A 14,564-nucleotide genomic window follows, 5' to 3' on the forward strand; every position below is an offset into this window, starting at 1 on the left:
TCTCACTTACACTGTTCCTAACATGCAATCACTATCAGTCACCAGAAGGGGGCTTTGATGCGAAAGAGCAGGTTCCCAAATACTAAAAAGAGAAGACCAATTCTGAACACATTCTGCCCACTCCTGAAAGCCAAGGTTTTCAGAGACAGAGGGTCCCTTTCACATTTTCTGGGAGGCACCACCTGAAACCGCTGCACCTGTCTGCGCCTTGGTACAGGATCACTCTTCTCACTGTACTCCAGGTTGGGTCTCGTTTGCAGCTCTAAGTCTTTTACTCATTCCACTGTAACTGTGGTCCATGAATATTTTCAGGATTGCTAGGGATCATGCGAAAATGATGGCCAACCCCAGGGGGGTGAGGGGAGGGAAATGGTGTAAACACAGAGGAAATTGTACTTGGATTTTCAAGATCGGGACATGCAAATATCACAGTCAATGGACTGGTCACTGCAGTCTGCACTTCCTCTCGCCTCTATATCAATGTCCCCCTTCTTTTCTTTTCTGTGTGCTGAATAATAGGCTGATTGAGTGCACATTTAATACATACAAGTGCTGCCTTCCTATCTCCCATCATTCATATACTAGCTAGTTATTCATACTCTCACTTTCACTTCTCCCCTAAATCCACCTATCCTCATTCACTCACTCACAAGAGTAATAGGGCAGGGGTTCTCAAACTGGGGGTTGGGACCCCTCAGGGGGTCACGAGGTCAATACATGGGGGGTCGCGAGCTGTCAACTTCCACCCCAAACCCTGCTTGCCTCCAGCATTTATAATGGTGTTAAATATATTTAAAAGGGTGTTTAATTTATTAGGGGGGTCGCACTCAGAGGCTTGCGATATGAAAGGGGTCACCAGTAAAAAAAAGTTTGAGACCCACTGTAATAGGGGATACCTATTTATTTATAGGAGTACTTGTGGCACCTTAGAGACTAACAAATTTATTTGAGCATAAGCTTTCGTGGGCTACAGCCCACTTCATCGGAAGCTTATGCTCAAATAAATTTGTCTCTAAGGTGCCGCAAGGACTCCTGGTCTTTTTGCGGATACAGACTTACACGGCTGCTCCTCTGAAACCTGTTTATTTATGCAGATTATACGAGAATAAATTCTTATTTCTTCACAGCACAGGATAAATCAGCAGTAGCAGGACAGACTTCTCACATGCTGTCCTGCCAACATGCCTCAATCCCGATCCAGAAAAACCACTTCTCCATCAATAAGCAGAATGTTCAGTTTATCCAGTTCACACAATCCCTGCCCTCAGCTGAGGCTATCAACAAGAGGGCCAATTAGTGCCAACTGTGGTGATGATTTTTCTGTTATGGACATCTGAACACTGAAGATGCTGTTACATAGAGTTAAGGCAGATAAAAGCAACTTACCTTCCTTGAAGTTAGCATTCTTCTGCCTCACTAGAACACAGAAGTTTTCTGCTGGGTTAATACTTCCAACCTACAAAAGATCGAGGAATGATTATACTACATGCCAACGCATAGCTCCCGTTTCCTCCTGTATATCAACAGAAATATTTACAATCAATTTATTTCAATATGGATGGAGAAGCTACATTTTTTGCTATTATGGGGTCAAATAAAGGACAATTCTTAGGATGCAATGTTAACCCTGATCAAAGGCTAGTTTTGACATGAACAGCTATACAAGATGAACTTACACTTACTATACTTCCCTACTATGAACTGATCATATTCTCTAGGCGCTGGAGGTCAGAGGTATAGGAATTCAGGCTGCTGGCTAGTTCAGCTTTCAGACTTTTTGTAGCTTATTCATCCTAACCCATGCTTAATTAGGAGTGAGAGTTCTTAGCAATGTGGGTACAGAGTAGTTGGTTTGGCCCTCCAATAAGACACTGGAAATGAAAAGCTAATACTCAATTCAGCTAGCTGCTGCCCTTTCTGGTCCAGTCTGACATTTCAGAACTGACGCTTTGAGAAAGCCTGTAAGTGCAGAGACCTCACACCATCTAAGGGAACTAAAAGCAGGTCAGGCATAAAGAAAGATTCACTGCGCAAATGGGCAGAAGAGCTACAGACATACGAATCTACGCTGCTTAGCATCCTTTTTCCAGCGTACCACATTAACTCTGAATCACAACAAAATATACGGTCAGTCTTCTTCTCTTAGAAAGGCTCCTCTGTTCTGAAGATAGAGGAGAAATGCTCTTGGCTCTGTTCCCTACTTAATCAATCTAACCCACAACATTATATTCATCTTTAAGGCCAAATTCTGCCTTCTGCTAAGTACTGGCTTGTGGGTCTGAGGGAAGTACTTGGCCCCTAGTATTCTAACAAATATTCTAATAGCAAACTGAAAAGAATGCAATGAAAAGGTATATAATTTTTTAGGTTGCAAGTAACTTTCACAGTAAAGGTCTGGGAATAGAAAAAGGCTATGTAGCCCATCCACTTGCTGCCTGCAACCTATAATACTTTCTCTCTGAGTGTCTTCTGATTATATTCTATATGTAAACTCCCCCTACATCACCATACCCATTTTGGCTTCAGGGAAAAGGTGTGTTTAAATTCTGCTCCCTAAACAGTGAGTCAAAATTCTTCTAAATTTATTTTATATTTTAATGCTTTACAAGCAAACATTTCTCACACAGATCTTCTAATAAATTGCTTCTTTGAAAGCCCATCTGTTAGTGGGGTGGTTTTTTTTCCTCATTTTTCAAAAGTATACTATGCTATGCTATTAGAAAATCCGATTTTTATGTTGGGTGTGAAATGAGCACTGCCCTCTTTCTTTTTAAATCATGTCATACATTTCAAGTGTTGAAAAGAACTGAGATATTCTTTTATCTTAATTTATATAAAATAACTATTTTTCTCTGATTCCAAAATCAGGCAAGCAAAGGAAGATGCATAGCTCCAACACATACTTGCATGCCAATGAAGCCTAACAGATAGGAAGCTAATTTAACTGTTTAACTTTGGTGGCAGAATTAAACCAATTTTGTGATTTGTATCCCCAAACAATATAGACAATAGGCTCTGAAATCATAGCAACATTTGGAAAAAGCGGAATATGAAGGGTTTTGTTTTGCTTTTTAAAGCAGCAGATACAAGAGAAAACTAAGAGCAAATTCTGCTCTTGTATCTAACAGTGAATCTCAGTTCTGAAATTCTATTTATCTTACACCTATGGAATAGCTCTTGGGAGTTTCATGCATGTTGGGAAGGAAGAATTTTGCCTTAAAAGCAGTCAGAACTAGCTGGCTACTACATTCAGATATATACAAGAACAGGGCTAGTCAGTTCATTTTACATCCAGCAGAAAGTAATTCTCAATCAAATGTATTTCTATATCTCCATTAATATAGAAAGAATCCCCAAGGGAAGGTCTAGAATGATTCTTTCCCATGAAAGAGAGGATTTGTAAAGATGTGCTTACAGTGGTGACATTGCCTTCAGCAAGGTTTGCGATGCTAAAGCTGCCTTCTTCATTTTCAGCGTTTGCCTTTTTAGTACTGGGTCCATCTTCATTGCTGGAAGTGAAGATGACAAAAAACTAAATGTAGCAAATCAAAACAAATCAACCTCCTGCCTGAGCAACAAGTGCGTGTGTTTGTGCAATATATGATGAAAAGAGAAGACCAGGGCGACACTTTTGTTGTATGATTGTCTCCACCCTATGGACAAACCATATAATGACAGAAATGTAGGGCAGGAAAGGATGTTGAGAGGTCATCAAGTCCAGCCCCCTGTACTGAGGCATGACAAAATATACCTAGACCATCTCTGGCAGGTGTTTATCCAACCTATTCTTAAAAAGCTCCAATGATGGAGATCCCACAGCCTCCTTTGGAAGCCTATTCCAGAACTTAACTACCCTTATAGTTAGAAAGATTTTCCTAATATCTAACCTAAATCTCCATACCTTATTCTTCCTACAGCAGACAGGAGGAGAGGGCACGCCCCAGCAGAAACAATTAATCAAAATCAACCTTTGTGTAAGCAAGAGCAACCCTCACTGAAGTCAATGGATTACGTGCCCAACTATCCTAGGGTTGAATTTGGACAAAAGACTTTTTCCTACCACCAGGAATGTGGGATACTGCCAGACCCATTATGTGGAAGTCCACATGCTAAGGCAACCCCGCTTCATTTTATAGCATATTCGTGATCATTAGCATTCACATCATATTCCTTATAAAGATGAAATTGCCAGAGCGGGTAATGGAAACTTAACATTTAAGTAAGAAATCCATTTACCCTTCAAATATTATTTGCTAGTTCCTGTCATGGAATTGATAGCTATTAGATATCTGTGTACACAGAGAGCTGAGAGTCTAATAACCCATCTTCTCCATCAGTGTACTCTAGAGCTTTATCAACTTCCACTTACAGCTGTCAAAACTTACTAGACAAACCGCAATTAGGTATGGGAGCGAACTCTCTCAGAACGACCTTAAACTATATCTGAAAATACTTTCAAAAGACAAGTTTTAATTTTTTTAAATTAATTATGGTTTTAGGCCATTTTCTAACTTTGTCCTCACAGATAACATATTCCAAGGTGAAGACTCAAACAGAAGAATGAATTTTGTCGCCTAAAATAATACGGCAAACTTTAACAGCACATTATAGGGATGGGAGAAGAAAATCAAGTTAATAATAACGAGAAAAATCAAAGATGTGTATAATTCTGTTCTTTGCTCTTAAGCATAAATGTATGAGGCTATTGAAACAGGACAATCAATTTGAGGTAAGAATGACAAAGCTACTGAATGATTACAAATATTGTGAATTAGACATCAATTACTGTTAATAGTTGTTCATAGAAACCCAAAATAGAATCAAATAAAAGTGTTATTCTGAAAAATCCTGAAACCGCAGAACAGAAAATCAGATGCTTGAAAAGATAAGGACAAGAAAAAGACACTAGGCCAGGCATTGTTTTGTTATACACTGATTTTTTTCTTGGCTGCTTTTACTTCCCCTCTAAACTAGGCCAGCTTTTTCACCTGTGGGATTATGGCTTTTTGGGCATCTAGTAAAATGTTCTTAAACAGTTTCCAATTATTGTTCACATTTTTCCATTTAAATTTGTTCTCCCAGTTGATTTGGCTTATAATTTTCAGCTTTGTGAAACTGACCCCTTAAAAGTACCAAGTATTTATATTACTGGTTGGGACACAGGAAGGAAGAACCAGAATTCACTAATCCTGAATTAATAAACCTTGCCATACAGCTAACACAAAAGCAAGCAGGCACAAACAAAGCAGTGAATGAAACAGAAAGCAAGGTATTTAACAATCTGGGTTTGGACAAGAAGTGATGAACATTACTGACCAGTGGAACTGAATATTCAATATAAGTAAATAAAATAAAGGGCACAAAGTACTAAATGAGAATTTTTCTCAATATTTATTACTAAACAAAAATGTTACAGATACTAACTCAAAGTGGCAAAAGGAAGGACATTCAGAACCAAGGTCATCACACTGTGCAATTCATCCCATTATGCCTAGACACTGAAATACAAACAATGATACAGAACAGGACAGATTCAGTTAAGAACTCCTACAGTACCATAAACACTAAGAGGTTAGGAACACAGTGATGCTCTAATTACAAATCACAGAAATGTAGGGTGGGAAGGGCCCTTGAGAGGTCATCAAATCTAGCCCCCTTCACTGAGGCAGGACCAAGTAAACCCAGACCATCCCTGACAGGTGTCTGTCCAACCTGTTCTTAAAAACCTCCAATGATGTGATTCCATTTGGAAGCCCATTCCAAAATTTAACTATCCTTATAGTTAGACAGTTTTTCCTAATATCTAACCTAAATCTCCCTTGCTGGAGATTAACTCCATAACTTCTTGTCCTACCTTCAGTGGACATTGAGAAGAACTGATCATCGTCCTCTAACAGCTCTGAATATCTTTAAAGACTATTATCAGGTCACTCATCGGCCTTCCTCTCTCAAGACTAAATACACCCAGTTTTTTAATCTTTCCTCATAGGTCAGATTTTCTAATGCTTTTATCATTTTTGTTGCTCTCCTCTGGACTCTCTCCAGTTTATCCACATCTTTCCTAAAATGTGGTGCCCAGAACTGCACACAGTATTCGGCCTTAGTGAGACCTCAGCTGGAGCAGAACAGGTCAATTACCTCCTGTGTCTTACATAGGACACTCCCGTTAATACACCCGGAATATCAGCCTCTCTCACAACTCTGAATATGCTGACTCATATTCAATGAGCTATCCACTATTATCTCCAGATCCTTTTCAGCAGTACTACGACCTAAGCATTTATTGCAGTTGTGCATTTGATTTTTCCTTCCTAACTGAAGTAACTATGCACTTGTCTTTATTGAATTTCATCTTGTTGATTTCAGACCAAATCTCCTCTTTTCAGATGGTTTAGGTCAGAACCTTAAATTATGTCAATAAAGTTATTTGGTTCCAATAACGGTGGTAGAATAATAATAATACTTAGCACTTTGACAGAATCTTCACAGTGCTTTACAATAATAGGCACCTGCCCATCAAATCTCCTGGAGGGGAGAAAATAAGTCAGCTGTGGGAACCAGCTCTTAAGGCTTCCAACACCAGAAGCAGCTCTCCCAGGGCAGTGATGGTAGGCAGAAGGTAGGTCCTGCTATTGCAACTGGAAAGGAAAGAGGTTGTTCCAACTAGGGACATTGTCCCAGAAAGTTTACACTTTGAAGACCATGAACTAGGGACAAGGAAGGCAGGATGACTCACACACATTCTAAGATCAGCCTCACTAGGAACCCCAAAATTTAATGCCACCTCTGTATACTGTAGTTTAAAGGTAAATATACCTGTAACAGAGCACTGATCCTTGGGTGATCCATTCATCTGTTACAGACTCTGGCCATTGAAAATTGGGAGTCATAGTTGCAACTCATATGACTAGGAGCAAGCATGTAATCTAAAGGCATCTAGACATAAGAATCCCTGAGACAGAGGCAGGAAAAAGCAGAGGACCAGGGTCAAAGAAGAACCTGGGTTAGATACCAGGGACAGGAGAAGTCTTAATGTGGTCTTCCCATAACAGCCAGGCAGAAGGGGCTCTACTGCACAACGTAGGGAAATGGCTGCAGAAAACCCTTCACCAGCGGATGAAAGACTATCTGAGCTAACCAGAGAGCTGACAGACTGCAAAGCCCACACGGGGCTGTGAGAAAAAGGATTAACTGTACAAATACAAGTGAGGCAAACACATTATAGTTAATAATAGCAGCAGTAACAATTTCTATTCTAAAAATTGTTGATTCGAATAAAAGTCTTTGGAGGAGCCCACAATGACTTGGCTTTTCAAGAAATTAACGCATATAACATAGCAGACTATATTATGAAAATCAAGCTGCTTTTCCTTTGACTTAGCATTCAAATAGAAGCTACTGAACAATGTAAACAGCATACCAAGATGGAAGACTTCTTTTACAACCAGTTTAAAGCTCTGAAGTATTTATCTATCTCCATGGTATAATGCATATGATCTTAAACTGAACGAGACCTTTTGTTGTCCTTATTCAAACCATTTTATTACTACTCATACGACAATGAATACATACATTCGTTAACAATGTACATTGTACATGTTCTCCAGATTTTTTTAGACTCCTTTCCATTTCCCACAGATGTTCTCATGAAACTTTATGTGTTGTTTCCACAGACCACAGAGTTCACAATCCCTTGCACCCTGGGTACTAGATACTGGGACCAAAAAAATAAAAACAAAACCAAAAATCCTACACAGTCATGCAGAGCACACTACAACAAGGTACTCTATCTACAGACTGTTTGGCATCACAAGATATTCTATCCACAAGTGATTGGTCTCATGTACAAAAGATTTCAAGCCTGCTATATTCTACAAAAACTATCTGAAATGCTTAATAAAATCCATAAAAACCCCTTCAACTTACTTGTCTTTGAAGACATCTTGAGCAGTCTTCTGTTCTTTCTTCTTGCCAGCATCTTTCAGGGGAAAAAGTGCCTTTATTTTTTCAAGAGGAGCCTGGCATCTTTCTCTCACCTCTTGAGGTATCTCCAACATTTCTAAAAGATGCTGTTCAATGGGTGGCAGTGGCTTGTCAGGATGAAAAGCCTTATGCTGCAGGCACTGTCAGGATAAAGAGTGGGCTAGTGAGGAGAAGGGTTTTCAGGTTGCATTTTACAATTCACCCGTATTTGGCAAAACACCTTCTAGTTTTATACAATGAATATTACTACATAGGTGAGAAATATCCTGGCTCAAGATTGGCTGAAAACAGTCATGTGATGAGACCAACTTCCTGAGGACCTCCTAAGAGATCAATAACAATATAAACCAAACAGCTCAGACAAGCAAATGAGAGCATCCTCACTGGCTGCAATAAATTCTGTGAAAACTATTACGTAACTCCCAGGAACTAAACAGTTGCTTTCTCCTTCCAGCTGCCTAACTTCAATTTACCTTTCAAATGTTAGTTTCAAAGGAAATGACTGTTTAAATTCATGGTCATGTGAGAGAGATTTTCAGATATTTCTGATGGAGACATTCTGAATACAGGTAACAATATATATACACATTGACTTCCTGCTTCAGTAAACATCAAGCTTTATTGTCCCTCAAAGAAAACATTTCCTCTTGGGTCAATCATATCTGGATATTCAACAGAAGTTATTATGTACCTATGAGCAAATAGAAAGAGAGAGAAATTAAAAGGCACAGGTAAAAGAGAATAGATATTTTTTCAGATTAGATTTGAAAAGAGCGAGAGAACGGATGAGGCTGACAGAGGCACATGAAGGCTCGAACAGATGGCAGGAGCTACAGAAGAGAAGGTTCTTTCACAACAGTGGAAAGACAGCAGACAAAGAGGAGGCCAGTGCTAGATAAACGGGAGGACAGAGACAGATCAGGTCAATGAGGTGGGCTGAAGAATTTCCATGGAGAGTTTTAAAAACAAAGCAGGCACTTTTGAATTGATATGAAATGAGTGGGAAGCCAGTGCAGATGTATGTTTGGATATCTGAGGAACATTTGCTACTGAAATGCACTGTACAATATATATTATGTATAAATGTGTGGGTAAGTATTCAAAACGCCAAGCAAACAGTTATGCTCCCTTGTTGGCTGTCAGGCATGACCTCAATTTAAGAAAGAAAAACAAAACAAAAAACCCTCCACATTCATGCTGAAGAGGTGCCAATAACACCAATCCCTATCATACGTTACACATCAATACCGATGCTCTTCCATGCTGCCATTCAGAGTGCAATCCACATTAGCATACACTTTCAAAAGGAGGCAGTTGCACAAAGCAACAGATTGAAAAACACTTGTAATGATTTAAGGCATAATTATTTTGAAAAAGAATAAAGATGTTGCTGGAAGCTGTAGCAATGGCTCGTGTAATACCAAAACAATATTAAAACAGCGTTAGGGGACTGAATTCAACTCACAAAAGCAAGACATTGTGAATCTGATTTGAATATGTATTGTAGGCTACTGTATCCTAAGGTCCTCTGTGAATCAGCTGCAGTAACAGGGTGGACTGAGAAGCAAGAGCTGCCTACATTTATTTACACCCAGCTGCTTTTGTGGGTGTGACAAGACTTTTGATGTTATTTTAACCCGTAGACTAAGAGGATAAGAGACTGTTCCACAAGGAAGAGGGCTTATGGCTGCCGTGTGGGGGAGCAGGTCAGTGAGGTGATAGGCACCTTGGAAACACCTAAGCTAAATAAATAGAACTCTCTGTATATTTATCCTGAAGTTTCAATCTCAGTCCGTCCCTCCCACTCTGCTTCCCCTTTCCTTCGAGCCTCATATTCCTCTTCCACTTCCTTGGCAACCAGGCAGCCTCATGCTACTACCCTGCTTCCAGGCTCACTCTCCCATTCGTGTAAGCTGTCAGCAACGTACTCTGCTCTGCGTAAACCCCAGATGTGCCTTGCATTCCTAGCCTGAAGGAAGGATCAGGATTTGGTAGCAGAAGGTGGCAATTCACAAGGAAAGGGCTCCCTAGGGAACTCAGATTCCATAGTGATGCACACAGAATGAAGATCTCCTAGATAGGTAAGATGGACAGGGCCCGTTCGGACTGATTGCAGGGAAGAGTCCTGACTTGCTTTCCCGAGCAGCAGGCAGACAGCCTCAACAAAACGCTTAGGAACCAGTTGGTCCTCAAAGTGTTAGGACACTGGCTAACCTCCAGGTGACTAGCTCAGGTGAGATCTATTTTTGTAACTGGTTTAATACAACCTTTTGAAAGATTCATTCCGGTCTCATTTCCAATAAGAGTGCCCCACAGTCGCTGTTTCAACCTCTCTTGGGTCCCTTCTGCCATCTGTCTTTTTGGAGAAATCTCCCACCATGGTTGCACAGCCTAAAAACCTCAGTTCATGAGCACCTACAGGCTCAGTGCTTACATCAGGGTGAATTAAATGTAACATATAATCAGGGGCAATGTCCTATGTGGGATATTAGACCTGGATTGTACAGCAGAAACCCTTAAATTATGCAGCACCTTTTCATCCAAGCTCTTCCCCTCATTAATTTCCCGCTCACCCTGTCCCAGTACAGCACAATCTGTCCAGTGTAACTTATTACTTCATTTTGATATTAAATTTAGCTTATTGTATGCTGCCCCAAAATTTACAACATGCTGCAGATTTCTGTACTGAAAAGAAATAACTGCATCACAGAAAATGTTGAAGGGAAGCTGGAGGTTTTGATAGCTGAATAGGAGAGTCGGTTTCCCACCCAGGAAGATACAGGAGTTGGTTTTGGTTTTGTCACCTAGGAGGAAGTTGAGGCTTTTGTATTGGGGAGGGAGGATTGAATACCTCATCCTCCACTCCAGCTAACTCCAACAGCCATTTACTATCCCTTTGCACCCTCTCATATAAGCCACTGCTTCCAGAGATGAAAACGTAATTTATCTAGATGCTTCTGCTTAAATATCAACATTCACTGCTAATCATTTCAAGTACCTTCATGAGGTAACACCTCAGTGAGATAACGGGGCCGTTCATGCTTCCCTCAGAGGCATTTTCACAGGCTGTGTGTGGATTCATGCAGACATCATTGTACTGGTTATATTCACAGCATATTTTAAAGGTTTTCTTGGCAACCCATAAGAGCAATAGGTACAACTCTTTTTTTTTTTTTAATATAAGTTTAGTTTTTGGAGTGCAACTATGCAGCAAATTCAAAAATAAGAGTAATTTTGCTGCAATTTATATGGCTGCATAGTCATATGACACTCAGGATTCTACCTAGAAACTGTGCCGTCGTAAAACAGACGTATACTAACGAAATGGCAGAAAAGAATGAATAGATTATGGCTTACTAGTTGGACTGTATGCTTCCTGAGGCAAATACTATATTTTATTTTATGTTAGTGCATCGTCTAGCACTCTTGGTATATCTACACAGCAACTAGACACCCACAGCTGGTCTGTGCTAGAGGACTCCGCTCACGGGGTTGGGGCTGCAGGGCTGTTTCATTGATGTGTAGACTTCCGGGCTTGGGCTGGAATCCAGGCTCTAGGACTCTGTGGGGTGGGAGGGTCCCAGAGCCCAGGCTCCAGCCTGAACCCAGAAGTCTACACAGCAATGAAACAGACCAACAGCCTGAGTCCTACGAGTCCAAGTCAGCTGGCATGGGCCAGCCCTGGGTTTTTCTTTTCTGTGTAGATGTACCCAATGAGGCCCCAATCCTGACTGGGACCTCTGGCCACTAGCGTAAATAATAAAATTAATGCCCCATCAATAGCAGCCTCTCCTAGGGAGTCCTATTTTCCCTCTATCTTCCTCTAAAAACAAAATGTTTACAGTTACACAAGTATCAGAGGGGTAGCCGTGTTAGTCTGGATCTGTAAAAAGCAACAGAGAGTCCTGTGGCACCTTTAAGACTAACAGATGTGTTGGAGCATAAGCTTTCGTGGGTGAATACCCACTTCGTCGAATACAGTTACACAGTTACCTTCCAGCAGCACTCTCAAATCAGTCATTGGGATAATGCCATTATTCTGTTTTGGAAGTCAATGACACACTAAGGAAAGAGATCTCCAATACATGACTGTCCACTGAAGCAGAGGAAATTCCATCAAAACATTGTTCCATTTATAAATAAAACCCTGGGGTGTTTTTTTCTAACTCCCAACTCTGCAAACTCCCCCTGGGGCTTGCCTCATGCTGGGGTCTTTCCATCTCAAATATCACCACCAAGTAACAAAGCTTCTGCTTGCCAAACCTTGCAATCAGTTGCATTCTGTACAATCACTCTGGTAGGCAGAACCTGAATGCTGGGTTCTGCAGGGGTCATTGAGGGTAGGATTTCAAGACAGTGGAATTACACTTTTGTCACTAAAGACAAAATTTGGCCCACAGAACCTTCTATTTCTGGTGACAATGCAGTAAAAAGAACAAACCCAGGATAACTTGCAGAACCCAGGCTGAATTTGCAGGCACGTAGGAGAAACATTTTTTAACTTGTAAAATGTGCAAATTTCATCTGGAATCAGTGAGACACAATAAGGATGGACCCCCACAGTGCCATTTTAGTCACTTTTCAGAGCAGAAACCCACATTCTACAATATTCTATCCATGGCCCTGTGTATAACATGCTTATGCAGCTGCATAAATTGCATCATAATTGCCCATCTTTTTGAATTTGTCACAGCTTTTTTTAAAATGAACCCTTAAATTCTGGGGCATAATTAAGTCTCTCGCCTTCATGGTTGCAAAGAAAACCTTCAGATGTGAAACAAATGTAAATCAAAACGCCGACAGTTTGAAACAATAGCTCTGAATCAAGTGTGAACTGCTCCATTTATCTCTAAAATGTGTTAACTCTGAAGCCCAATGAGGATATTTTAAGTGTCAACACTGTTAACTGTTTCACTGCTGATCATTTTAGCAGAAACACCAAGCTAACACACTTATCTATAACTGCTGGATGCAGTAGCAGATGGTGCAGGTAGATGTTTTCAGGGTTTGCTGGGGTAGAGAATGAAGAATTAAGACCCTCCCAAGATTTAAAGTCAATCTCTGCCCCTGCCTAAAAGGGGAAGGGGAGGGGGGCATCCCCTCTTCAACTGCCTCCTCCTTGCCAAAACACAAAACAAACTTGCCTTCCTGAGGGACAAAGCCCCCAACTATTACCCAGTTTCCCAACAATAATTTCTATCACACAGTTATGCATTATCAGTATAAAAATCTGATACTAAACATATTTTATGTTGGACGTACACTTTCAGTTTGTTGCCAAGTAAAATAAATAAATAACTAACAAGGGATACTGCACTGATTATGTTGCACTGGACCAGGCAAGTGGAAGACCAGTGAAGGACGGAGTTTGTGTGGACAGTGCTGCATAAGTTGGTCTACAGTGGCAAACAGAACACGGGACATCGGTTCTTTATCTAGAAAGAAGATGCAGCTGTTTCTCAAGCACATGCCTTACTTGTAAATGGCCCAACATATCCTGGCTGGCCTGGGTTTCCTTAGATGATAAGGCTTTGTTAGACTGCCTGTTCAAACTCTTACGATGCAGGGAGCTAGAAATATTCAGTCTGAAACTGATGCTGGTGGCAAGGCACAAGCTAGTAGCCTCTCAGGATCTACGGATTTATTCATTTAACTTCCACCTGTCACAATCCAAGTCTGTTCACACAACTCTGAAAAAGAGGGGGAGGAGTGTGTAGAAACAGGAAAAGTTTTAACCTGAAAGTTTATCATCTCACCTGATATAACCTCTGAAACTGAGGGTTTGGTATTTTGCTGGTTTTAAATAGGTCTTCGGTTGTCTCCCCATCATCATCTTCATAAACCAAACTCATAGAATCAATCAGAAAGTCAACTGCAGATAACTGATCCTCTAAACCAACAAATATAAATATGCACAAAAAAGATTAAATACACTTGCAGACGTATCTGCTTGTAATAATTCACCCACAAAGATTCACTTCAGAATATGAGATTTTAACAAAGGCATCAAATGCCCCAGAATTCACTATGTTTTATATTCCCTGGGGATACAGACAGGCTGATAATGAACATGGATAATGGACACAGTAATGAAAACCCTGCATTGTTTAAGGACTACAATGTAAAGTTACAGAGCCTTTCAGTTTTGTGAAGATCTCAGTTACTGCTGCCTTTCTGCTTCCATTTTTCTTCTTTTCCAAGATGTTTTTATTTGTAACAGAAGGTTTATAGGCCACTTGGAAAATGAGGAGAACAGTTGGTTTGGAGAACTAAATGGAGTAATGCAACTTTTAAAAGTTACAAATGTAAATTAACTCAGTTCACAATAGTCAATTATTGCCTTGGTAAGATGGGTTGTTAAATTTCTGCATTCAAACTGCCTGTTACAGGCAGGAAATCGAAAGCTTCATGTCCTGACTGTCAGATTCTTGTTCCTTTTCAGAGTGGGCCTTACAACAAATGAGAACATCCAGAACACAGTCTGGATTACACATTACCCCACTAATCCAATCTACTCCAGACTCTTGGGACAGTGAACCGAACACTGTGGGGTTTTCACCTTGGCCTTCTGTCTGAATCCC

General features: G+C 40.4%; 1 protein-coding gene across 1 annotated transcript in view; it reads right to left on the minus strand.

Annotated features, from left to right (window-relative positions):
* The window catches only part of XRCC5 (X-ray repair cross complementing 5), a 65,498-nt gene that overhangs the window by 20,512 nt on the left and 30,422 nt on the right, over window positions 1-14,564 (minus strand). Inside the window, exons 13-16 of the mRNA XM_065413262.1 lie at window positions 13,740-13,873; window positions 7,927-8,123; window positions 3,416-3,509; window positions 1,387-1,456 (exon numbers count right to left, since the gene is read on the minus strand). Of these exons, the coding sequence (XP_065269334.1) occupies window positions 1,387-1,456; window positions 3,416-3,509; window positions 7,927-8,123; window positions 13,740-13,873 (495 nt within the window). The remainder of the gene's footprint in view (window positions 1-1,386; window positions 1,457-3,415; window positions 3,510-7,926; window positions 8,124-13,739; window positions 13,874-14,564) is intronic.

The sequence above is a fragment of the Emys orbicularis genome, chromosome 11 (assembly GCF_028017835.1).
Source record: "Emys orbicularis isolate rEmyOrb1 chromosome 11, rEmyOrb1.hap1, whole genome shotgun sequence".
Classification (NCBI taxonomy): Eukaryota; Metazoa; Chordata; order Testudines; family Emydidae; genus Emys; species Emys orbicularis.